Consider the following 27757-nt stretch of genomic DNA (forward strand, 5'->3'; position numbering starts at 1 on the left):
GAGAAAAACAAACAACGAAACCAGGGCAAAACTGTTTTTCTACCACAACCTCCGCCTACTCTCCTTTTCTCACCGGTTGCTAAATGAAAGCAGTTTTTTTTTTTTTCAATCCGGGGAGAGGCGAAGACGGAGCTGACAGCTAGTCAATGCTTCAGGACTGGCAGTTGGGGGCCCAGCGCACACATGGTCTACCAAGATAAGTCTCATCTGCATGGATGCCACGTTTGCATAGCCAGCCGCCCGTGCTCCAACTCTCCCCCCTTTCATCCACCACTCCCTCTTTCTCCCAGGTAACTTATTCAGTGCAAAAAAAAGAAAAGACTAGAAAAGAAAATGTGAGCTCATTCAAAACCCGACATTTCTTACGCGTCTTTTTTCTCCCTCCCTTCCTTTTCCCTGCTAAACCTTTTCATGCAGCCGTTGCCTGGCTGTATATTTCCATAATGGACAAGGGATAAAGACAATTAAGCCCCCAGCTTTCAAAATGAAAGGGACGTGTAAGGAAAAAGAGACATTATTATGGTTTAATGAAAACAAGACAGTGTCTGGAAGCATATTTGGTTTCTCTGCAGATGGCCGGAGTGTCACTCAGAATTTGTGCAAAACGCATCCATCTGCTTGCAAAACGTTCAATACCGTTATCAAAAAAGAAACACAACTAATAACATGGTGCAGATATCAAAGTTACTGGCAAACAATCAAAGAATCACCTACATATTTGGCAATGTGTCTTAAAAAAGGCTAAAAGTGGTGTGTGTGGTTGGAATTTGAATGGTTATCCGTTTTACGAGGCATAATCCACACTGAAGTAACTTTTGGTAAAAGCCCTCTTTTAGAGTTCTATGCTGGCCTGTTCCTTCAGGAAAGAGGCCATGAGTCTGCTTCTCTCTGCTAATACATCATCGACCTGCTATCACAATTTATGACGGTATCATAACGTTCCAACAATTGGAGAACAACCAGTATACCTGGACATTAAAAGCTCCTCGATCAAGCACAGAAAACCATAATTAGGATATGTTGTGATCTCCATTTTAGTTGCACTGACCTTTTGAGAAACAGCTGGCCAGTGACTCGAGTTGGTCCATTTTGAACTGCGTCTCAACTGAGTTACAAATAAAGTCCAGGGACAGCTTTGGAGCAGAGCATAGTGGAAAACTGACTATACAGATGTTTGCTTACATAACGTGCATTCATCTGGTGAGGAATGTTACAATGAAAAGAGACAAATTTTGATGAATCGTTCGGAGTTCAAAGTGGGGGGGAGACACGTAGGTTGGCCAACTAAAGTCCTGTGGCAGCGTACAAAGGAATAAATCAAGTGGTCTTCATGTCTGGCTTATGGAACACAACTATAACAACATGTTGTGGACATAATTAATGACTATGAGTCAATAGATGATGCTGAACGTGTTGTGTCAGTTACAATCATCTGACATGACTGTTTATGACATCTGTTAGAACACTATCATGACTTTGTTATGTGGGTCTATAACGACAGAGTTATAGTATCACCCAATTCCCCTCAATACAGTCAACGCTAATAGCCTACCACACATTTTACCACACATCAGCGGATTCCAAAAGCACCCGAGGAAAACGTCCTCCATTCGAATCCCGACAGACAGTCGCTAGCTTGGTGAGCTACTTATACAGACATGTTCCTTACGCCAAAATAACTTAATCTAAGAAGTCCTGGTTGCCAAAGGCTTTGTTTGGAGCTCCAGGGGGAAGTCCCACAAGCCTGTCTGGCAGAGTAGCGGTTTCCTCCCTCGCGAAGGCTTCGATGTGGCCGCACAGATGTGTGTTTATGGCTAGTTAATGGGGTCCATCAACACTCTCAGCTGCATGAGCTTTCTGGGAGACTGCAAAGGGACTCTGAATGTCTTTATTTATCAGTTTTCTTCCCATTAGCATCCATTTACTGGCCCGGAAGAGCCAGTTTGTTTATGTTATTTTTTTAATGTTTTCTCTCTATGGGAAATATTCAATGGAATTGGTTAATTAGTATGTATGTATGTATGTATGTATGTATGTATGTATGTATGTATGTGTGTGTGTGTGTGTGTGTGTGTGTGTGTGTGTGTGTGTGTGTGTGTGTGTGTGTGTGTGTGTGTGTGTGTGTGTGTGTGTGTGTGTGTGTGTGTGTGTGTGTGTGTGTGTGTGTGTGTGTATGTGTGTGCGCGCGTAACAAATAATCGTTAAACCAAATTCCATGACCGTCACAGCCCTAGATACCATAGCTCAGTGTATGCTAGTACTCTTATGGCACAGAAGACAGTGGTACTGTATAGAAGTAGACAGTCACTTGACAGTCAATTCAAGGCAAGGGGAGAGCTGCTTACCGTCAATAGCCGACAGCAGGACTCTGGAGTGATCGTATGCTATCACGTTAGCATATCTGTTCTTTGGTTTGTTGACTTCCAGGTTGGAGTGCTCCCACGTGAACTGCTGCCCGGGATCGATGGACTGCAAGTAGAGAGAGATTATATTCATTACTTTCCTTCATCACTTACAGTAGTATATTTTGCTCAATACCACCATTTAGCTCCATTTCCCAGACAAGGACTATGGATTCAAACTAGGATCAATAATAGCAAAAAAGCTATTTTGAAGCACTGTGTAGGTTCTTTTAGTCACATTTAAAGGGATAGTTCACACAAATTCCAAAAGTACATATCAGTTCAGATCCTCAAAAAGTTTGACAGCTGCACCATTGAGAGCATCTTAACTGGCTGCATCACCGCTTGATACGGCAAATGCTTGGCATCCGACCATTAGGCACTAAAGAGGGTTTACGTACGGCCCAGTACATCACTAGGAAAAAGCTCCCTGACATCCGGGACCTCTATAAAGGCGGTGTCAGAGGAAGGCCCTAAAAGATGTCAAAGATTCAAGCCACCCAAATCGTCATAGACTCTTCTCTCTGCTACCGCACAGCAAGCGGTACCGATGCACCAAGTCTAGAATCAACAGGACCCTGAACAGCTTCTACCCCCAAGCCATAAGACTGCTGAATAGTTCGTCCTGGTAGCTATTGGTTAACTATTTAACTAATAGCTACCAGGACTACCTACATTGACCCTTTCCACACTAAATCTTTTGACTCATCACATATGCTGCTGTTACTGTTTTTGATCTTTTATTTGTTTTATTTAACCTTTATTTAACTGGGCAAGTCAATTCAGAACAAATTCTTATTTACAATGACAGCCTACCCCGGCAAAACCCAGATGACGCCGGGCCAATTGTGTGCCGCCCTATGGGACTCCCAATCACGGCCAGATGTGATACAGCCTGGATTCGAACCAGGGACTGTAGTGAAGCCTCTTGCACTGAGATAATATTTTCAGATCTACCTCAATTACCTCGTACCCCTGCATATAGCCAAGTTATCGTTACTCATTGTGTATTTATTCCTCGTGTTATTATTATTTTTTATTATTTTTTATTTTGTCTCTCTGCTTTGTTGGGAAGGGCCCGTAATGTTTGTCTACACCTGTTGTTTATGAAAGCATGTCACAAATACAATTTGATTTGATTTACTTGCCCTGTAAGCAGTCTATGGACAAGGTATGACAACAATCCCCATGCTTTGGTTTGTTAACTTCTCTAGGATAGGGGGCAGCATTTTCACGTTTGGATGAAAAGCATACCCAAATTCAACTGCCAGCTACTCATCCCCAGAAGATAAGATATGCATAGTATTAGTATATTTGGATAGAAAACACTCTGAAGTTTCTAAAACTGTTTGAATCATGTCTGTGAGTATAACAGAACTTATTTAGCAGGTGAAACCCGAGGACAAACCATTCAGATTTTTTTTTTTTGAGGTCACTCTCTTTTCAATGGATTTTCATTGGGAATCCAGATTTCTAATTGACCTTCTTGCAGTTCCTACCGCTTCCACTGGATGTCAACAGTCTTGAGAAATTGGTTGAGGGGTTTTCCTTCGTGTAATGAAGAAGGAGCCATGTTCAGAACGAGAGTCGAGTGAAGTGTACTTTTTGTTTGAGGCGCGTAACCAGAAAGCATGCTACAGTTTGTTTTAATCCTGTATTGAACACAGATCATCCCGTCTTCAATTTGATCGATTATTTACGTTAAAAAATACCTAAAGTTGTATTCCAAATTAAAGCTACACTGGTTGTGAATCCAGCCAACATGTCAGAATTCAAATAGGCTGTAAACCTTTGGCAAAGTTTACAGGTAACCTTTGAGATATTTTGTAGCCACGTTTGAGCAAGTTGGAACCGGTGTTTTTCTGCGCCTGCAGGGTTGAAATATGCTTCTCTCTCTTTGTTTACAATGTTGCTATCCTCAGAAAATAGCATTGTTTGCTTTCGCCGAAAAGCCTATTTGAATTCTGACATGTAATTTGGAATCTTTCATGTGTGATTTAATGAAAGTTTGATTTTTATAGTATTTTATTTGAATTTGGCGCGCTGCATTTTTTCTGGCTTTTGGCCAAGTGAGACAGTAGCGTCCCGGCTAAACTCAGATTTTTGGATATAAATATGAACTTTACCGAACAAAACATACATGTATTGTGTAACATGAAGTCCTATGAGTTTCATCTGATGAAGATCATCAAAGGTTAGTGATTCATTTTAACTCTATTCCTGCTTTTTGTTACTCCTCTCTTTGGCTGGAAAAATGGCTGTGTTTTTCTGTGGCTATGTACTGACCTAACATAATCGCAAGGTGTGCTTCCCCCGTAAATTATTTTTGAAATCAGACACTTTGGCTGGATTAACGAGAAGTTTATCTTTAAAATGGTGTATAATACTTGTATGTTTGAGGAATTTTTATTATGAGATTTCTGTTGTTTTAAATTTGGCGCCCTGCAATTTCACTGGCTGTTGGTTAGGTGGGACGCTACCGTCCCACATATCCCAGAGAAGTTAACCTGGCCACTGTCTCCAAATTCTAATGTTTTAGCATTTGTGGAACAAAGCCAATGCAAGTCAATATCCCCAATATATGTCATTTTGTAATTTGGGGGAACTATCCCTTTAAGCTTGACAGTATTTAAACTCTTTAGGAATCTCAGTTTGAAACTCTAGGACCGCGTTCACCTGCCTTAACAACTATTTTCCAACTCATCCTGGGTTATTTTGACATGTAGCATAACAGACATTTTGTGTAAGTGACAAGCGCTGTTAAATTTAGCTGTCCCAAGGCTGGTTGGCGCATTCTGTCGGCATCATTCCATCAGTTTCAAATAATATGCTCACATGCATGTACAGTACACTGGTCAGTTTGGTTATGAAATGGAGAAGAGGAGGGACACGACCATTTGACACATCCATTTTCCGACCCATAAATATACTGTACATTTCTCTCAACCTCCAGCATCAGGGTCAGCGCACTTTCAAATGTTGTTTTTTTGCCATCATTGTAAGCCTGCCACACACACACTATACGACACATTTATTAAACATAAGAATGAGTGTGAGTTTGTCACAACCTGGCTCGTGGGAAGTGACAAAGAGCTCTTATAGGTCCAGGGCACAAATAATAATATAATAATAATCAATAATTTTGCTCTTTATTTAGCCATCTTACATATAAAACCTTATTTGTTCATAAAAAATTGTGAATAACTCACCCCCGGTTAATGAAAATGGTGTGCTTGAAAGGATGCACATAACTCTGCAATGTTGGGTTGTATTGGAGAGAGTCTCAGTCTTAAATAATTTTCCACACACAGTCTGTGCCTGTATTTAGTTTTCATGCTAGTGAGGGCCGAGAATCCACTCTCACATAGGTACATGGTTGCAAAGGACATCGGTGTCTTAACAGCGCGATTTGCCAAGGCAAGAAACCAGAAAATCTGACAGTGGCTTCTGATTAAATTAAATTTCCACAGAATCGCTTGTTGAATTTTCTTGTTCAGATATCGATAAGTGGACTGGAGGCAGGGCGTAAAAGGGGTAACGAATCCAGTTGTCTGTGTCATCTGTTTCGGGATAGTACCTGCGTAATTGCGCACCCAGCTCACTCAGGTGCTTCGCAATATCACATTTGACATTGTCCATAAGCTTGAGTTCTTTTGTGTACCAAAAAAATTATACAATGATGGAAAGACCTGTGTGTCGTTCTTGTTACTGAAGACAGAAAAGAACTCCAACTTCTTAATCATAGCCTCAATTTTGTCCCACACATTGAATATAGTTGCGGAGAGTCCCTGTAATCCTAGATTCAGATCATTCAGGTGAGAAAAAACATCACCCAGATAGGCCAATCATGTGAGAAACTCGTCATCATGTGAAAATTATGTTCAGTAAAGAAAACTTTAAGCTCGTCTCTCAATTTAAAAAAACGTGTCAATACTTTGCCTCTTGATAACCAGTACACTTCTGTATGTTGAAAAAGCATTACATGGTCGCTGCCCATATCATTGCATAATGCATAAAGTACACAAGAGTTCAGAGGTCTTACTTTAACAAAGTTAACCATTTTCACTGTAGTGTCCAAAACGTCTTTCAAGCTGTCAGGCATTCCCTTGGCAGCAAGAGCCTCTCGGTGGATGCTGCAGTGTACCCAAGTGGCGTCGGGAGCAACTGCTTGCACGTGCGTTACCACTCCACTATGTCTCCCTGCATTGGCTTTTGCGCATCCAGATACCAACACATCTTGACCACCAAAGTCCATGTGATGTCACAAAGCTGTCCAGTACTTATAAATACTTATATTTATACTTTACTTTTAAAGTACTTATACTTTAAAATATCCTCTCATGTTGTTCTGGTTTCCAGTCGTTTGCAGAAGAGGATGTCTTCCTTAATTGACCCCCCATTAACATAACGGACATACACCAGGTGCTGTGCCAAGCCCACCACGTCTGTTGACTCATCCAGCTGTAATGCATATAATTCACTGGCTTATCTGCAAAGCAGTAATTGTTTCAAAACATCTCCTGCCATGTCACTGATGCATCGTGAAACAGTGTTGTTTGATGAAGATATTGTTTTTATAGTTTTTTGGGCCTTTTCCCCCAGCATTGTCCCAGCCATATCCGCAGCAGCAGGAAGTATTACGTCCTCCACAATAGTATGGGGCTTGCCTGTCCTAGCCAGTCTTACCACTCGAAAATCATCGTTATTCTCGCTCAAAAAACTCATGTGGCTTATTTTTCTAATTGTCATGTTTCATTTCTAAATGTCGGTACAAGAGTGAAGGTTTCCCACAAGAAAGTAACGGTTAATGTGATTGGATGTTAATTATTGGACTAGGCTACCTGTATTTGACATTGTGTTATTTCGCTGAACACTGGATGGTTTAATTTTAATTTTGGCAGTGAAACGAGGCTACTCAGGCGAGAAAAAAACCTCACCCAAATGTATAGCCCCGTTGGAAAATATAAATGTACTGTTTGAAAATGTGAAAAAAAATATATATATACAGTGGGGAGAACAAGTATTTGATACACTGCCGATTTTGCAGGTTTTCCTACTTACAAAGCATGTAGAGGTCTGTAATTTTTATCATAGGTACACTTCAACTGTGAGAAAATCAGAAAATCACATTGTATGATTTTTAAGTAATTAATTTGCATTTTATTGCATGACATAAGTATTTGATCACCTACCAACCAGTAAGAATTCCGGCTCTCACAGACCTGTTAGTTTTTCTTTAAGAAGCCCTCCTGTTCTCCACTCATTACCTGTATTAACTGCACCTGTTTGAACTCGTTACCTGTATAAAAGACACCTGTCCACACACTCAATCAAACAGACTCCAACCTCTCCACAATGGCCAAGACCAGAGAGCTGTATAAGGACATCAGGGATAAAATTGTAGACATGCAACAGGCTGGGATGGGCTACAGGACAATAGGCAAGCAGCTTGGTGAGAAGGCAACAACTGTTGGCGCAATTATTAGAAAATGGAAGAAGTTCAAGATGACGGTCAATCACCCTCGGTCTGGGGCTCCATGCAAGATCTCACCTCGTGGGGCATCAATGATCATGAGGAAGGTGAGTTATCAGCCCAGAACTACACGGCAGGACCTGGTCAATGACCTGGAGAGAGCTGGGACCACAGTCTCAAAGAAAACCATTAGTAACACACTACACCGTCATGGATTAAAATCCTGCAGCGCACGCAAGGTCCACCTGCTCAAGCCAGCGCATGTCCAGGCCCGTCTGAAGTTTGCCAATGACCATCTGGATGATCCAGAGGAGGAATGGGAGAAGGTCATGTGGTCTGATGAGACAAAAATAGAGCTTTTTGGTCTAAACTCCACTCGCCGTGTTTGGAGGAAGAAGAAGGATGAGTACAACCCCAAGAACACCATCCCAACCGTGAAGCATGGAGGTGGAAACATCATTCTTTGGGGATGCTTTTCTGCAAAGGGTACAGGATGACTGCACCGTATTGAGGGGAGGATGGATGGGGCCATGTATCGCGAGATCTTGGCCAACAACCTCCTTCCCTCAGTAAGAGCATTGAAGATGGCTCGTGGCTGGGTCTTCCAGCATGACAACGACCCGAAACACACAGCCAGGGCAACTAAGGAGTGGCGCCGTAAGAAGCATCTCAAGGTCCTGGAGTGGCCTAGCCAGTCTCCAGACCTGAACCCAATAGAAAATCTTTGGAGGGAGCTGAAAGTCCGTATTGCCCAGCGACAGCCCCGAAACCTGAAGGATCTGGAGAAGATCTGTATGGAGGAGTGGGCCAAAATCCCTGCTGCAGTGTGTGCAAACCTGGTCAAGAACTACAGGAAACGTATGATCTCTGTAATTGCAAACAAAGGTTTCTGTACCAAATATTAAGATCTGCTTTTCTGATGTATCAAATACTTATGTCATGCAATAAAATGCAAATTAATTACTTAAAAATCATACAATGTGATTTTCTGGATTTTTGTTTTAGATTCCGTCTCTCATAGTTGAAGTGTACCCATGATAGAAATTACAGACCTCTACATGCTTTGTAAGTAGGAAAACCTGCAAAATCGGCAGTGTATCAAATACTTGTTCTCCCCACTGTATATACTATATATACACTGCTGTTCAAAGGTTTGGGGTCACTTAGAACAAGAATAGACTGACGAGTTTCAGAAGGAAAGGTATTTGTTTCTGGCCATTTTGAGCCTGTAATCAAACCCACAAATGCTGATGCTCCAGATACTCAACTAGTCTAAAGAAATCCAGTTGTATTGCTTCTTTAATCAGCCCAACAGTTTTCAGCTGTGGAATTAGCAAACACAACGTGCCATTGGAACACAGGAGTGATGGTTGAGAATAATGGGCCTCTGTACAACTACGTAGATATTCTATAAGAAATCAGCCGTTTCCAGCTACAATAGTAATTTACAACATTAACAATGTCTAAACTGTATTTCTGATCAATTTGATGTTATGGACAACAATTATTGAAAAAATATTTTCTAAGTGACCCCAAACTTTTGAACGGTAGTGTATATACAGTTGAAGTCGGAAGTTTACATACACCTTAGCCAAATACATTTAAACTCAGTTTTTCACAATTCCTGACATTTAATCTTAGTAAAAAAATCCCTGTCTTAGGTCAGTTAGGATCACCACTTTATTTTGAGAATGTGAAATGTCAGAATAATAGTAGAGAGAATGATTTATTTCAGCTATTATTTCTTTCATCACATTCCCAGTGGGTCAGAAGTTTACATACACTCCATTAGTATTTGGTAGCATTGCCTTTAAATTGTTAAACTTGGGTCAAACCTTTCGGGTAGCCTTCCACAAGCTTCCCACAATAAGTTGGATGAATTGTGGCCCATTCCTCCTGACAGAGCTGGTGTAACTGAGTCAGGTTTGTAGGCCTCCTTGCTCCCACACGCTTTTTCAGTTCTGCCCACAAATGTTCTATAGGATTGAGGTCAGGACATTGTGATGGCCACTCCAATACCTTGACTTTGTTGTCCTTAAGCCATTTTGCCACAACTTTGGAAGTATGCATGGAGTCATTGTCCATTTGGAAGACCCATTTGCGACCAAGCTTCAACTTCCTGACTGATGTCTTGAGATGTTGCTTCAATATATCCACAGAACTTTCGTTCCTCATGATGCCATCTATTTTGTGAGGTGCACAAGTCCCTCCTGCAGCAAAGCAACCCCACAACATGATGCTGCCACCCCCGTGCTTCACGGTTGGGATTGTGTTCTTCGGCATGCAAGCCTCTCCCTTTTTCCTCCAAACATAACAATGGGCATTATGGCCAAACAGTTCTATTTTTGTTTCATCAGAACAGAGGACATTTCCCCAAAAAGTACAATCTTTGTCCCCATGTGCAGTTGCAAACCGTAGTCTGGCTATTTTATGGCGATTTTGGAGCAGTGGCTTCTTCCTTGCTGAGCGGCCTTTCAGGTTATGTCGATACAGGAGTCGTTATACTGTGGATATAAATACTTTTGTACCTGTTTCCTCCAGCAACTTCACAAAATCCTTTGCTGTTGTTCTGGGATTGATTTGTACTTTTTGCACCAAAGCACGTTCATCTCCCTTGCTGAGCGGTATATTGGCTGCGTGGTCCCAGTTACTATTGTTTGTACAGATGAACGTGGTACCTTCAGGCATTTATAAGTTGCTCTCAAGGATGAACCAGACTTGTGGAGGTCTACAATTATTTTTCTGAGAGCTTGGCTGGTTTCTTTTGATTTTCCCATGATGTCAAGCAAGGAGGCACTGAGTTTGAAGGTAGGCCTTGAAATACATCAAATTATGTCAATTAGCCTATCAGAAGCTTATAAGCCATGACATAATTTTCTGGAATTTCCCAAGCTGTTTAAAGGCACAGTCAACTTAGTGTATGTAAACTTCTGACCCACTGGAATTGTGATACAGTGAATTATAAGTGAAATAATTTGACTGTAAACAATTGTTGGAAAAATTACTTGTGTCATGCACAAAGTAGATGTCCTAACCGACTGCCAAAACTATAGTTCGTTAACAAGAAATTAGTGGAGTGGTTGAAAAAGGAGTTTTAATGACTCCAACCTAAGTGTATGTAAACTTCCGACTTCAACTGTATATATATGTAAAGAAAATATATATCATTTTTTTTTAGAAATGTGAATCACATTTTTATTTGGCGTACCCCAGACGGCATTGCGCGTACCCCTGGGGAGGCTAAAAATGTTTTGCATCTAACTCTCACTTATCATTATTCACGATTCAATCAGGACTATCCATAATCATGGTAACATCCACATTAATGTAGAAGTGTTTCGAAACATATATTCTTATTTATATAAAAATAATCTGAAACACAACCTAAACAAACAACAAACGCATCCAACAACCTTGTAGAGTCATTGTGTGCTTGGAATATTGGACCAAATACTAAACTTTTGACTACTTTAATAGACATATAAGTGAATTTGTCCCGATAGTTTTAGTCCCCTGAAATGGGGAGACTATATACACATAGCAGTAATTTCTTAAAGGTTCACCTGATATGGATGAAAATATCCTAAAATGAAAGTTGACAGTCTGCACTTTAACCTCATAGACATTGTATTATTTCAAATCCAAAACAACAAAACATTTGTTACAGTCCGAATACTTTTGGAGCTCACTGTAGATAATATCGTACCTAAACTCAGCATGTGTGACCACAATGAAGTTGAGTTCGATCGCATGCCATTCTGAATTACTCTTTAAATGTAGAATGCTTTAATTTGGCATGCCAATATACCAATATTACACAATAAAGCCTTGCGATCTGGATAGCGTCCTTTTGCATCCCCCCAAAGTTCCAAATGTGGAAACCGTACCCTTACCAATATCATGAACAGTAATGGTTTGGGAACATTCCAAGATTTGAAAGATACATACACATTAACAGGCAACTTCCTTTTTCTTTTTTCCCCTCGATATTTACAACTTAGGTCAGCTATGCTGGCCTGCGGAATCCCTTGGGTAACCCAACTACCGAACTATCCAAAGATAGGATTTCTAAATAAAATATCTGGGCCCCAGATAGACTGATTCTCTATAATATATATACAAAAATGTGAAAACTCATATTCTGAGCTAGCCATTAAAAAAGTATTGTCCACAGATCTAGTTGAATCTGAACAAACCTTTAATTGGAATAGAATATGGAATAATATGACTTTGGCGTCCCGTAATCCGAACCATCAACTTATACATTTTAAGTTTGTTCACTGACTAACATCAAGATAACGTTTACGATCAAATTGACCCCAACTCTCAACTGCTCACTGTGTTCCCTACAATATTAGTCCTAGTCAATAGAGAGATCATTTCCTTTGATTTAAAAGCCTATTTTCAAAGTCAACACATTCCACCATGTTTTCATTTATTTTATTTATGCCATAAAGATATTACTCTCTCTGCGACTTAAGAGACCAATGTTCAGCCATTGTATGCTTCTCTGACAACTGTTATATGAAATTTGTCAACCCAAAAACTTTGCTTGCAGGCTGATGCCTATCAACATTATATTCTTTAAAGACAGCAAAGAGTAAAACAAAGTGCTACAAAAGTAAATTACTTGAGGTTAGTCAATGCACTATACAAAATCAGTTTCAGACAGACGAATCATTTTATTTGAATTGTGTATATATTACGGTTGTTATGATTTGCACTTTTCCCTCGCCATTCTTCAAGTTATCTTAACATTTAAGAGTTTCTGAATAAGCATGCAAAAACATTTTTGTGAATTACTTTCAACTCTCAATTTATCATTTTTCTTTGACAGGTACCCAAATGATTACTGCAAGCCAGTATAGAAGCCCAGACATTACTGACTCCTAACTTCTTGATATCAGTTATTGTTCGCTCTTGTAAAGCTTAAGCACTTCCGAATTATTCATGCAAACCATTTCCTCCTAACAAGGATCCCTTGAGAGCCACTTCACATTCCTTCATATGGTGTGGGAGTGGCCTGCAGTTATTCAATGCTTTGCATCTAAATATTCAATGCTTTGCATCTATTCAATGCTTTGCATCTATTACATTACTTAATGATGATAGCCCCTTGAATCTCTCAATCAATAAGACAAGATTACTGCTGGCAGGCAGCACTGCTGCAATCATTTTTGGTAGTTCTAAGATCTCACTCTCTTCCATTTAACCAGAGTATACATTTACTGTTAGAAGTTACAACATTAGAATTATTGACAGCGAGAATGAATGGTGCAAGTCAAGGAACAATTGTGACCTGGACAAATATACTTCTCTATAAAGAACAATCTCAGCTAAAGCCCAACACAATTACTGTGCCTTCAGGAAGTATTCATACCCCTTGACTTACAGTATTGCACATTTTGTTGTGTTACAGCCTGAATTCAAAATTGATTAAATAAATAAAACATTCTCACCCATCTACACACAATACCCCATGACAAAGTGAAAACATGTTTTTAGACATTTTAGCAAATTTAATGAAAATTAAATACAGACACATTTACATAAGCATTCACACCCCTGAGTTAGAATCACCTTTGGCAGTGATTACAGCTGTGAGTCTTTCTGATAAATCTCTAAGCGCTGTCCACACCTGGATTGTACAATACTTGCAAATTATTATTTTTAAATTCAACCTCTGGTTGGTTGTTGATCATTGCTAGACAGACATTTTTAAGTTTTGATATAGATTTTCAAGCTGATTTAAGTGAAACCGGTAACTAGGCAACCCAGGAACATCCAATGTCGTCTTGGTAAGCATCTCCAGTGTATATTTGGCCTTGTGTTTTAGGTTACCAGGTTTTCCTCTAGGATTTTGCCTGTGCTTACCTAAACTCAGCAAAAAAATAAACGTCCTCTCACTGTCAACTGCATTTATTTTCAGCAAACTTAACATGTGTAAATATTTGTATGAACATAACAAGATTCAACAACTGGTACATAAACTGAACAAGTTCCACAGACATGTGACTAACAGAAACAGAATAATGTGTCCCTGAACAAAGGGGGGGGTAGTAACAGTCATTATCTGGTGTGGCCACCAGCTGTATTAAGTACTGCAGTGCATCTCCTCCTCATGGACTGCACCGGATTTGCCAGTTCATGCTGTGAGATGTTACCCCACTCTTCCACCAAGGCACCTGCAAGTTCCCGGACATTTCTGGAGGGAATGGCCCTAGCCCTCACCCTCTGATCCAACAGGTCCCAGACGTGCTCAATGGGATTGAGATCCGGGCTCTTGAATGGCCATGGCAGAACACTGACATTCCTGTCTTGCAGGAAATCACGCACAGAACGAGCAGTATGGCTGGTGGCATTGTCATGCTGGAGGGTCATGTCAGGATGAGCCTGCAGGAAGGGTACCACATGAGGGAGGAGGATGTCTTCCCTGTAACGCACAGCGTTGAGATTGCCTGCAATGACAACAAGCTCAGTCCGATGATGCTGTGACACACCGCCCCAGACCATGACGGACCCTCCACCTCCAAATCTATCCCGCTCCAGAGTACAGGCCTCAGTGTAACGCTCATTCCTTCGACGATAAACGTGCATCCGACCATCACCCCGGTGAGACAAAACCGCAACTCGTCAGAGAAGAGCACTTTTTGCCAGTCCTGTCTGGTCCAGCGACGGTGGGTTTGTGCCCATAGGCGACATTATTGCCGGTGATGTCTGGTGAGGACCTGCCTTACAACAGGCCTACAAGCCCTCAGTCCAGCCTCTCTCAGCTTATTGCGGACAGTCTGAGCACTGATGGAGGGATTGTGCGTTCCTGGTGTAACTCGGGCAGTTGTTATTGCCATCCTGTACCTGTCCCGCAGGTGTGATGTTCGGATGTACCGATCATGTGCAGGTGTTGTTACACATGGTATGCCACTGCGAGGACGATCAGCTGTCCGTCCTGTCTCTGTAGCGCTGTCTTAGGCATCTCACAGTACGGACATTACAATTTATTGCCCTGGCCACATCTGCAGTCCTCATGCCTCCTTGCAGCATGCCTAAGGAACATTCACGCAGATGAGCAGGGACCCTGAGCATCTTTCTTTTGGTGTTTTTCAGAGTCAGTAGAAAGGCCTCTTTAGTGTCCCAAGTTTTCAGAACTGTGACCTTAATTGCCTACCGTCTGTAAGCTGTTAGTGGCTTAACCTCTTGAGAATACAGGGGGTGCTATTTTCGCATTAGCATAATTTGCTCTACAGATTAAACTGCCTCTTATTCAATTATTGCTCTTACTATATGCATATGAATCATACCATTGGAAAGAAAACAATCCCTAGTTTCTAAATCCGTTTCAATTTTGTCTCTGAGTGATACAGAAGTCATTCAACAGCACTTTCCATGACCAAGAACATAAAATCAAGATGTTTATGCTGGCTTCAAAGCTCTGCCTATATATGGTCGTGCCTCCTATGACCCGAAACACAACTCACTGGCCTTCCTCTGGGTGTCTAGAGGACGTCAGAGGAAAAATTTCTTGTCTATCTGGGACTGACGTGAAATGAGAGCAAAATCTTTGGCATGACCGACAACTTCCGGTTCTCTGTTGCATGGAAATTGGAGCTACGTTTGTCTTCTGTTGTGCGGCCATTATTATCTCCGTGTCGAAGTTTGTTTGATACATGTGACCAGATCATCGTAATGTATGTTTTTTCAATATAGTTTAATCAGATTATTTGAATTTTTTAGGGAGTTTTTCGGTGTTCCGTTGTTAGATTTTAGTATCGTTTGAGAAATCCGTGCCACTCGACCGGTACCTGTGCTAAATGGAGTGGGAAAGGAACGACTCTGAACGGAACCAACAACTCATCTTGACAAAGGACACTTTGATCAACATTCTGATGAAAGATCAGCCATAGTAAGACCCAATTTACGATGTTATATCATATCTGTTGTGCATGTGATCTTGCCGTGGGCGCCCAGCCGAATCTGCCTGGTATAGCTATGCTAATTTAGCGCTACATTTTGTTTTCGTTATAAAACATTTAAGAAATCTGAAATATTGTTTGGATTCACCAGATGTTGGGCTTTCAATATCTGTACGCTGTGTATTTTTCTGAAATGTTTTAAAATGAGTAATTAGTTATATGACGTTGGTCTCTGTAATTGTTCTGGCTTGGTCGGCACCTTTTCAGATTGCAGCTGCAATGTAGAACTGTGATTTATACCTGAAAAATGCACATTTAAAAAAAAAAACTATGCTATACCATAAATATGTTATCAGACTGTCATCTTATGAATTTGTTTCTTGGTTAGTGGCTATATATATTTTTATTTAGTCGAATTAGTGATAGCTACTGACGCAGGGAAAAACTGTTGGGAGTGAAAAAATCCTCTCCTTTGCTAACGTGGTTAGCTAATAGATTTACATATTGTGTCTTCCCTGTAAAACATTTTAAAAATCTGAAATGGTGGCTTTATTCACAAGACCTGTATCTTTCATCTGGTGTCTTTGACTTGTGATTTAATGATATTTAGATGCTACAAGTTACTTGTGACGCTATGCTAGCTATGCTAATCAGTGGGGGGTGGGGGGGGGGTGCTACCGGATCAGGGTTGGTGACTCGTGAGAAGTTAACGACTGTTCCCACAGGTGCATTTTTATTAATTGTTTATGGTTCATTTAACAAGCATGGGAAACAGTGTTTAAACCCTTTACAATGAAGATCTGTGAAGTTATTTTGATTTTTAAGAATAATCTTTGAAAGATAGGGTCCTGAAAAGGGATGTTTCTTTTTTTGCTGAGTTTATATTATGTTTGTTTTTATACTTAAAACCTCTTGACACTACAGGGGGTGCTGTTTCAACTTGGACATTTATCGTTCCCAAATTAAACTGCTCGTACTCAATTCTTGCTCGTACAATATGCATATTATTATTACTATTGGATAGAAAACAATCTCTAGTTTCTAAAACCGTTTGAATTATGTCTGTGGGTGAACCAGAACTCTTTCTGCAGCGAAATCCATGACAGGAACTGCGAAGGTCTGAAAACGAGGCTCTGTTCTCAGATCAGTTTAAAGCTCTGTATGTATCCTATGGGTCGACATGAACTGCACCCGCCTTCCCCTGGATGTCAGTAACCAATGAGAAGTGGAATGGAGTGTCTACGTAGTTCTCAGAGCTTATAAAAGGCCAAGGAACGAAGTGCGCTCTCTTTTCGTCGTTCGTCATTGCGCAAAGCAAGACCTCAAGATGGCATTTTGAAATGCTCAGTTATCGGCCTTAGCTATATCCGTCTGTAATTTAATTCGATATAGGTGTTAGAAACATCATAACGAAGTTATTTTAAACCGAGTTATATCAGTTTATGCGAGTATATTGCTATTTTCGGAATTTCCTTAGTATTGCGTTTTGGGGATTTGGGAATGTTGTGGCAACATAGCTATTGTTAGCTGCTAATTCCGAAGTTGAAGACGACGTTTTACAACCAAGCAACGATTCTTTTGGACAAAGGACACCTTGCCCAAGATTCTGATGGAAGCTCGTCCAAAAGTAAGAACTATTTATGATGTTATTCCGTATTTATGTGGAAAAATGTAAGCGCATTTGTCCGCCGTTATTGCGGCACTAGTCTGGCTGTAACGCACACTGTATGTCTAGTAACGTTAATTTTAAAAATCTAACTCAGCGGTTGCATTAATAACTAATGCATCTTTCATTTGCTGTCCAACCTGTATTTTTTAGTCAATCTAATCGATAAATAATCGTAAACTTAGGTGCCTTTCCAAGATGGCGCCGGCCAGAATGCATGACCTGTTGCCACTGATCACATTGTATAACAACGATTTGTGCTGCTAAATATGCACATTTTCGAACAAAACCTATATGCATTGTGTAATATGATGTTACAGGACTGTCATCTGATGAAGTATATCAAGGTTAGTCCAAAATTATATATCTTTTGCTGTATTGTTACGATCGCTAACCAGTGCTGCTGGTAAATTGCTTGTGTTTCTGGCTATTGTGCTAAGCTAATATAATGCTATATTGTGTTTTCGCTGTAAAACACTTAAAAAATCTGACATATTGGCTGGATTCACAAGATGTTGGGCTTTCATTTGCTGTACGCTGTGTATTTTTCAGAAATGTTTTAAGATGAGTAATTAGGTATTTGACGTTGGTCTCTGTAATTATTCTGGCAGCTTCGGCACTATTTCAGATTGCAGCTGCAATGTAGAACTGTGATTTATACCTGAAATATGCAAATTCTTCTAAAAAAACATATGCTATACAATAAATATGTTATCAGACTGTCATCTTATGAAGTTGTTTCTTGGTTAGTGGCTATTTATATCTTTATTTGGTCGAATTAGTGATGGCTACTGATGGAGTAAAAAACTGGTGGAGTAAAAAAAGTGGTGTCTTTTGCTAACGTGGTTAGCTAATAGATTTACATATTGTGTCTTCCCTGTAAAACATTTTAAAAATCAGAAATGATGGCTGGATTCACAAGATGTGTATCTTTCATCTGGTGTCTTGGACTTGTGATTTAATGATATTTAGATGCTAGTATTTACTTGTGACGCTATGCTAGGCTATGCTAGTCAGCTTTTTTACTGTGGGGGGTGCTCCCGGATCCGGGTTTGGGAGGAATTAGAGGTTAACACTCCCTAGTCCTTGCCGATAACAAGCATACCATAACATGATGCAGTCACCGCCATGTTTGAAAATATGAGTCCATCATTACTTTAAGACATGAAAGTCAGTCAATCGGAAAACTTCAAGAACTTTGAAAGTTTCTTCGCCCTCCTTTCGGCAAATCTGACCACAACTCCATTTTGCTCCTCCCTTCCTACAAGCTGAAACTCAAACAGGAAGGACCCATGCTATGGAATTTTCAACGCTGGTCTGATCAATCGGAATCCACGCTTCAAGATTGTTTTGATCACACTGGGATCTGTTCCGGGTAGCTTCCGAGAATAATATTGACGAATACACTGAGACGGAGACTGAGTTTATCAGGAAGTGTATAGGACATGTTGTACCCACTGTGTCTGTTAAAACATACCAAGGCAAAGGGTGGCTACTTTGATGAATCTCAAATTATTCCATGTGTTATTTCATAGTTTTAATGTGTTCACTATTATTCCACAATGTAGAAAATAGTAAAAATAAAGAAAAACCCTTGAATGAGTAGGTGTGTCCAAACTGTTTTCCGGTACTATACTTTTTAGTCAAAGTAAATTCTCTCTCTATTGCCTTTGACTATTGTTGTATACAATGAATGCCAACCGTAGTAAGCAGAAAAAGAGCACAACAATAGTCTACTATAATAACTACAATGATAAGAGACCACTATTTTAGCCATTGTAGATTAGGTTTTCCTCAAAGGCCAAGTTTGCTCTCCACCATCCTTGGTCCTTCTATCGGGTTAGGGTTTACGGCACACAGAAGAGCTGTACAATTGAGTACAACCAACAGAATCAGCAATCTCTGTAAAGCTCTGTAAAGCCTGGATGGTCCCTCACCGTAAATAAACTGGCTATTAAATGTAATACCTCTTGTTGTGTAAGAGAAAACACCACGTTGTTAAACATAGTGTTCAATTTCACATGTCAGAGGAAATATTGGGATGTGTTCTTTAATGAGTCTCTAACTTTTTATATTTCCAATAAGGGAGTTATGAGCTTGATTATGCTCACTATTGGAAATTAAGGTACCTGACGCCAAAGGGCAGGAAGCACAGAGAGGTAAACATGTTAAAATATTATTTAAATGCATAATTCCTTCCTCCTTTCTGATAGTGATATCACATAATTGGTGAAGGCAAGCTAGTGGAAAGGTTTATGACACCAATCCAGTAAGGTCAGGCTACTACAATGGCACTGGAGAGAATAGCAGACGTTTTACGGGCTACTGACCAATTGTGCTATTTTGTGTGTTTTTTTGAGCTGATCTTAATTTATTTTGTACATGTTTCCAGCATCCTTTTCTATGACCGAATAGAGTTTCTGGACATCAGAACAGCGATCACTAACCTCAATTTAGATGAGGATTTTTGCTTCAATGAGTCGGAGGCAAATGACATACTGCTCATCCCAGACCAGGCCCAAATCCCTGACACTCGAAGAAGGAAAAAGTGGCGTTATAGAGGCCGGCGTGTGGGATACCTGACGAGACTACGTCAGCTAGTGGATAAACCACCTCTACCGTCCGTTATATTGGCGAACGTGCAATCACTGGAAAATAAACTGGACGAGCTCTGTTAGAGACTAGCCTATCAACGTGATCTGAATAACTGTAATATCCGTTGTTTCTCCAAGTTGTGGCTGAACAAGGACATGGAAAATTTTAATCTAGCTGTTTTTTTCTATACATTGGCAAGACAGAACGGCAGCGTTGGGCAAACTCGGGGGGTGGTGTGTGTCTCTTTGTTTTCAACAGCTGGTGCGCTGTGAGGAAGTCTCGAGGTTCTGCTCGAAGTCTCGAGTTAGAATACCTCATGATAAGCTGTAGACCACCATATTTACCAAGAGAGTTCTCATCTATATTATTTGTACCTGTCTACTTACCACCACAAACCAATGCTGGCACTAAGACCACACTCAATGAGCTACAGTGGGGAGAACAAGTATTTGATACACTGACAATTTTGCAGGTTTTCCTACTTACAAAGCATGTAGAGGTCTGTATTTTTTATCATAGGTACACTTCAACTGTGAGAGAAGGAATCTAAAACAAAAATCCAGAAAATCACATTGTATGATTTTTAAGTAATTAATTTGCATTTTATTGCATGACATAAGTATTTGATACATCAGAAAAGCAGAACTGAATATTTGGTACAGAAACCTTAGTTTGCAATTACAGAGATCATACGTTTCCTGTAGTTCTTGACCAGGTTTGCACACACTGCAGCAGGGATTTTGGCCCACTCCTCCATACAGACCTTCTCCAGATCCTTCAGGTTTCGGGGCTGTCGCTGGGCAATACGGACTTTCGGCTCCCTCCAAAGATTTTCTATTGGGTTCAGGTCTGGAGACTGGCTAGGCCACTCCAGGACCTTGAGATGCTTCTTACGGAGCCACTCCTTAGTTGCCCTGGCTGTGTGTTTCGGGTCGTTGTCATGCTGGAAGACCCAGCCACGACCCATCTTCAATGCTCTTACTGAGGGAAGGAGGTTGTTGGTCAAGATCTCGCAATACATGGCCCCATCCATCCTCCCCTCAATACGGTGCAGTCGTCCTGTCCCCTTTGCAGAAAAGCATCCCCAAAGAATGATGTTTCCACCTCCATGCTTCACGGTTGGGATGGTGTTCTTGGGGTTGTACTCATCCTTCTATTCCTCCAAACACGGCGAGTGGAGTTTAGAGCAAAAAGCTCTATTTTTGTCTCATCAGACCACATGACCTTCTCCCATTCCTCCTCTGGATCATCCAGATGGTCATTGGCAAACTTCAGACGGGCCTGGACATGCGCTGGCTTGAGCAGGGGGACCTTGCGTGCGCTGCAGGATTTTAATCCATGACGGCGTAGTGTGTTACTAATGGTTTTCTTTGAGACTGTGGTCCCAGCTCTCTTCAGGTCATTGACCAGGTCCTGCCGTGTAGTTCTGGGCTGATCCCTCACATTCCTCATGATCATTGATGCCCCACGAGGTGAGATCTTGCATGGAGCCCCAGACCGAGGGTGATTGACCGTCATCTTGAACTTCTTCCATTTTCTAATAATTGTGCCAACAGTTGTTGCCTTCTCACCAAGCTGCTTGCCTATTGTCCTGTAGCCCATCCCAGCCTTGTACAGGTCTACAATTTATCCCTGATGTCCTTACACAGCTCTCTGGTCTTGGCCATTGTGGAGAGGTTGGAGTCTGTTTGATTGAGTGTGTGGACAGGTGTCTTTTATACAGGTAACGAGTTCAAACAGGTGCAGTTAATACAGGTAATGAGTGGAGAACAGGAGGGCTTCTTAGAGAAAAACTAACAGGTCTGTGAGAGCCGGAATTCTTACTGGTTGGTAGGTGATCAAATACTTATGTCATGCAATAAAATGCAAATTAATTACTTAAAAATCATACAATGTGATTTTCTGGATTTTTGTTTTAGATTCCGTCTCTCACAGTTGAAGTGTACCTATGATAAAAATAACAGACCTCTACATGCTTTGTAAGTAGGAAAACCTGCAAAATTGGCAGTGTATCAAATACTTGTTCTCCCCACTGTATATAGGGCCATAAGCAAACAAGAAAATGCTCACCCAGAGGTGGCGCTCCTAGTGGCCGGTGATTTTACTGCAGGAAAACTGAAATCCTTATTACTTAATTTCTACCAGCATGTCAACTAATGCTAAGCTACAGGACTTTCGCTAGCACAGACTGGAATATCCACAGAAGATGCAATCTCTATTGCACTCCATACTGCCCTTTCCCATCTGGACAAAAGGAACACTTATCTGAGAATGCCGTTAATTGACTACAGCTTAGCGTTCAACACCATTGTGCCCTCCAAGCTCATCACTTAAAAAAAATATATATATATTTCATCTTTATTTAACCAGGTAGGCAAGTTGAGAACAAGTTCTCATTTACAATTGCGACCTGGCCAAGATAAAGCAAAGCAGTTCGACACATACAACAACACAGAGTTACACATGGAGTAAAACAAACATACAGTCAATAATACTAGAAAAATACGTCTATATACAATGTGAGCAAATGAGGTGAGATAAGGGAGGTAAAGGCAAAAAAAGCCATGGTGGCGAAGTAAGTACAATATAGCAAGTAAAACACTGGAATGGTAGATTTGCAGTGGAAGAATGTGCAAAGTAGAGATAGAAATAATGGGCTGCAAAGGAGCAAAATAAATAAATAAATACAGTAGGGGGAGAGGTAGTTGTTTGGGCTAAATTATAGATGGGCTATGTACAGGTGCAGTAATCTGTGAGCTGCTCTGACAGTGGTGCTTAAAGCTAGTGAGTGAGATAAGTGTTTCCAGTTTCAGAGATTTTTGTAGTTCATTCCAGTCATTGGCAGCAGAGAACTGTAAGGAGAGGCGGCCAAAGGAAGAATTGGTTTTGGGGGTGACCAGAGATATATACCTGCTGGAGCGCGTGCTACAGGTGGGTGCTGCTATGGTGACCAGCGAGCTGAGATAAGGGGGGACTTTACCTAGCAGGGTCTTGTAGATGACCTGGAGCCAGTAGGTTTGGCGACGAGTATGAAGCGAGGGCCAGCCAACGAGAGCATACAGGTCGCAGTGGTGGGTAGTATATGGGGCTTTGGTGACAAAACGGATGGCACTGTGATAGACTGCATCCAATTTATCGAGTAGGGTATTGGAGGCTATTTTGTAAATGACATCGCCGAAGTCGAGGATCGGTAGGATGGTCAGTTTTACGAGGGTATGTTTGGCAGCATGAGTGAAGGATGCTTTGTTGCGAAATAGGAAGCCAATTCTAGATTTAACTTTGGATTGGAGATGTTTGATGTGAGTCTGGAAGGAGAGTTTACAGTCTAACCAGACACCTAGGTATTTGTAGTTGTTCACATATTCTAAGTCAGAACCGTCCAGAGTAGTGATGTTGGACGGGCGGGTAGGTGCAGGCAGCGATCGGTTGAAGAGCATGCATTTAGTTTTACTTGTATTTAAGAGCAATTGGAGGCCACGGAAAGAGAGTTGTATGGCATTGAAGCTCGTCTGGAGGGTTGTTAACACAGTGTCCAAAGAAGGGCCAGAAGTATACAGAATGGTGTCGTCTGCGTAGAGGTGGATCAGAGACTCACCAGCAGAAAGAGCGACATCATTGATGTATACAGAGAAGAAGAGAGTCGGTCCAAGAATGGAACCCTGTGGCACCCCCATAGAATCTGCCAGAGGCCTGGACAACAGGTCCTCCGATTTGACACACTGAACTCTATCAGAGAAGTAGTTGGTGAACAAGGTGAGGCAATCATTTGAGAAACCAAGGCTATCGAGTCTGCCAATGAGGATGTGGTGATTGACAGAGTCGAAAGCCTTGGCCAGGTCAATGAATACGGCTGCAGAGTATTGTTTCTTATCGATGGCGGTTAGGATATCGTTTAGGACCTTGAGCGTGGCTGAGGTGCACCCATGACCAGCTCTGAAACCAGATTGCATAGCGGAGAAGGTATGGTGGGATTCGAAATGGTCAGTAATCTGTTTGTTGACTTGGCTTTCGAAGACCTTAGAAAGGCAGGGTAGGATAGATATAGGTCTGTAGCAGTTTGGGTCAAGAGTGTCCCCCCCTTTGAAGAGGGGGATGACTGCAGCTGCTTTCCAATCTTTGGGAATCTCAGACGACACTAAATTAAGGACCCTGGGACTGAACACCTCCCTCTGCAACTGGATCCTGGACTTCCTGACGGGCCACCCCCAGGTGGTGAGGGTAGGCAACAACACATCTCCCATGCTGACCCTCAACATGGGGACCCCTCAGGGGTGCGTGCTTAGTCCCCTCCTGTACTCCCTGTTCACCCATGACTGAGTAGCTGTGCACGACTTGACTAGCTGCATCATCGCTTGGTATGGCTGCTTGGCATCCGACCATAAGGCGCTACAGAGGGTAGTGCATATGATCCAGTACATCACTGGGGCCGAGCTCCCCGTCATACAGGTCCTCTATACCAGGCGGTGTCAGAGGAAAGCCCTAAAAGTTGTCAAATACTCCAGCTACCCAAGCAGTAACAGAGTGCCAAGTCTGGGACCAAAAGGCTCCTGAAAAGTGTCTACCCTCAAGCCATAAGACTGCTGAACAGTTATTCAAATGGCTACCCTGACCTGCACCGGCTCTATGCACACTCACTGGACTCTACCCACACACAAATGCACATGCACACGCACACGCACACACACACACACACACACACACACACACACACACACACACATATTGATGCCACACACACACACACACACATATTGATGCCACACACACACTCACACATGGACACACATGTGCTGCTGTTACTCTGTTGATTATCTATCCTGATTGCCTAGTCACCTTTACCCATACCTACATGTCCATATTACCTTAATTACCTCGTACCCCTGCATATTAACTCGGTATTAATCTTCCTATATTGTTTTTTTTCTGTTATTATGTTACTATTTTCATTTATCCTTTTAGCTAATTTTCATACTTTTTAACTCTGCATTGTTGGAAAGGGCTCGTAAGTAAGCACTTCACAGTAAAGTCTACACCTCTTGTATTCGGCGCATGTGTAATACAATTCAATTAAATTTGATTTGAGGTTAGTGATTCCTTTTTAGGGAGTGTGGAGGAAGGATGCATTGTAAGAGTATTGAAACCGAACAAGGCTCTAGAGTTTACAACCAAACGCTTTCTCCCTCCTTGTTTAAAGATGAAATGATCATGTTTGTTTATACATGAGGCGGTTAGAGTCTTGGATAAAATCTCCCTGTATAATCTCGAGACGAATGACTGAAAAAGGGAAATTTACTATTTGGACAGTTAACCTTTGATTTATGTCTGATTTCTCTTTGGCTTGGGGATGAGATACACTTTAATAAGGGTTAAGAGCATGTGAACTTTGACCAAATCTCAGTTGTGCGACATACATTATCTGCAGAAATACAGACCAGAATGCAGTGTGAGTCAGTCAGAACAAAGCTAAGCTGCCGCATTTTTAACAAAATTTGTTGAAACAGTCGGTCGCAACATTGCTCATAACAAAGACCTTTCGTTGTGCTCTGAACATTACTTTCCATTCCTTGTGAAAATACCAGCCTTGGAATTAAAATTCAATGTACAGAAGGTGCAATAACGGTTGGGGCAGCTTGGCAGCCAGCCACATTTTGAGCTCATGGTTTGGAGCTGTGGTGGCACAGCCCACAGAGAGAGGGAGAGAAGGCGTGAGAGAGACAGAGAGAGAGTTGGAGACAGAGAGAGAGGCGGAAAGCGAGAGAGAGAAAGAGGTTGACTGCAGTTCCATCACACACAATGCCCCTGAAAGGACCCCGGCGCTCTAGCACAATTCTGCAGCTTCACCAACATTCAGTTGAACGCAAGTTCATCTATTTAGATTTACTCCCATTGTGTTTTGCACAGAATCTATCTAGCAATAGCGAGCGGCGGTAGGAATACAGGGGATTTATTGGGCTTTAAAAAGGTATTTATAGACACATTTGTGGAGTGACTGCCGAGAGCAATGACTGTGAGGGGAGGGAAAAAATTGTAACTTTACGTTTGGCCCCTGCCACTCTGCTAGAATCAATCGAACCCAGTAGGTTTCATCGTCTGATGAAATCACAGAAATAGGATTATGTCTTTGTGAACGCCACAAACCAAAGACTAGGGCTGTTGCGGTGACCGTATTACCACCCCACCGGCAGTCATGAGTCATGACCGCAGTCAAATTCCACGTGACCATTGAGTCACGGTAATGAGTCACGGTAACCTTTATTGAACTAGGCAAGTCAGTTAAGAACAAATTCATATTTACAATGACGGCATACCCCGGCCAAACCCTAACCCGGACGACGCAGGGCCAATTGTGCATTCACAAAAACAATCAAGCGCTATGAAACTGGCTCACATGAGGACCGCCACAGGAAAGGAAGACCCAGAGTAACCTCTGCTGCAGAGGATAGGTTCATTAGAGTTAACAGCACCTCAGATTGCAGCCCAAATGAATGCTTCACAGACTTCAAGTAACAGACACATCTCAACATCAACTGTTCAGAGGAGACTGCGAGAATCAGGCCTTCATGGTCGAATTGCTGCAAAGAAATGACTACTAAAGGACACTTGCTTGGGCCAAGAAACACGAGCAACGGACATTAGAAATTTGAACTTTGGTCTGATGAGTCCAAATTAGAGATGTTTGGTTACAGCCGCTGTGTCTTTGTGAGACGAAGAGTAGGTGAACGGATGATCTCCGAATGTGTGGTTCCCACCGTCAAGCATGGAGGAGGAGGTGTGATGGTGTGGGGGTGCTTTGCTGGTGACACTGTCCGTGATTTATTTAGAATTCAAGGCACACTTAACCAGCACGGCTACCACAGCATTCTGCAGTGATACGCCATCCCATCTGGTTTGCGCTTAGTGGGACAATCATTTGTTTTTCAACAGGATAACAACACCTCCAGGCTGTGTAAGGGCTATTTGACCAAGAAGGAGAGTGATGGAGTGCTGCATCCGATGACGTGGCCTCCACAATCACCCAACCTCAACCCAATTAAGATGGTTTGGGATGAGTTGGACCGCAGAGTGATGGAAAAGCAGCCAACAAATGCTCAGCTTATGTGGGAACTCCTTCAAGACTGTTGGAAAAGCATTCCAGTTGAAGCTGGTTGAGAGAATGCCAAGAGTGTACAAAGCTGTCATCAAGGCTTAAGGGTGGCTACGTTGAAGAATCTCAAATATAAAATATATTTTGATTTGTCTAAGACTTTTTTGGATATTACATGATTCCATTTGTGTTATTTCATAGTTTTGATGTCTTTGCTATTATTCTACAATGTAGAAAATAGTAAAAAAAAAAAAATTTAAACAAACTTGAATGAGTAGGTGTGTCCCAACTTTTGACTGGAACTGTATATAAGATCCCACAGTTGACAATGCATGTCAGAGCAAAAACCAAGCCATGAGGTCGAATTAATTTCCCATAGAACTCAGAGACAGGATTATGTCGAGGCACAGATTTGGGGAAGGGTACCAAAAAAGTTCTGCAGCATTGAAGGTCCCCAAGAACACAGTGGCCTCCATCATTCTTAAATGGAAGAAGTTTGGAACAACCTAGACTCTTCCTAGAGTTAGCTGCACGGCCAAACTGAGCAATCGGGGGAGAAGGGCCTTAGTCAGGGAGGTGACCAAGAACCCGATGATCACTGACAGAGCTCCATAGGTATTCTGTGGA

The 27757-nt window shown here is 41.5% G+C and overlaps 1 protein-coding gene across 39 annotated transcripts in view; it reads right to left on the minus strand.

Annotated features, from left to right (window-relative positions):
• Positions 1–27757, minus strand: part of LOC139561502 (receptor-type tyrosine-protein phosphatase delta-like) — a 600941-nt gene that overhangs the window by 25822 nt on the left and 547362 nt on the right. For all 39 annotated transcript variants that reach the window (XM_071378643.1, XM_071378677.1, XM_071378668.1 and 36 more), the window contains one exon: positions 2346–2469. In XM_071378643.1, coding sequence (XP_071234744.1) covers positions 2346–2469 — 124 coding nt within the window. The remainder of the gene's footprint in view (positions 1–2345; positions 2470–27757) is intronic.

The sequence above is a fragment of the Salvelinus alpinus genome, chromosome 31 (genome assembly GCF_045679555.1).
Source record: "Salvelinus alpinus chromosome 31, SLU_Salpinus.1, whole genome shotgun sequence".
NCBI classification, from domain to species: domain Eukaryota; kingdom Metazoa; phylum Chordata; class Actinopteri; order Salmoniformes; family Salmonidae; genus Salvelinus; species Salvelinus alpinus.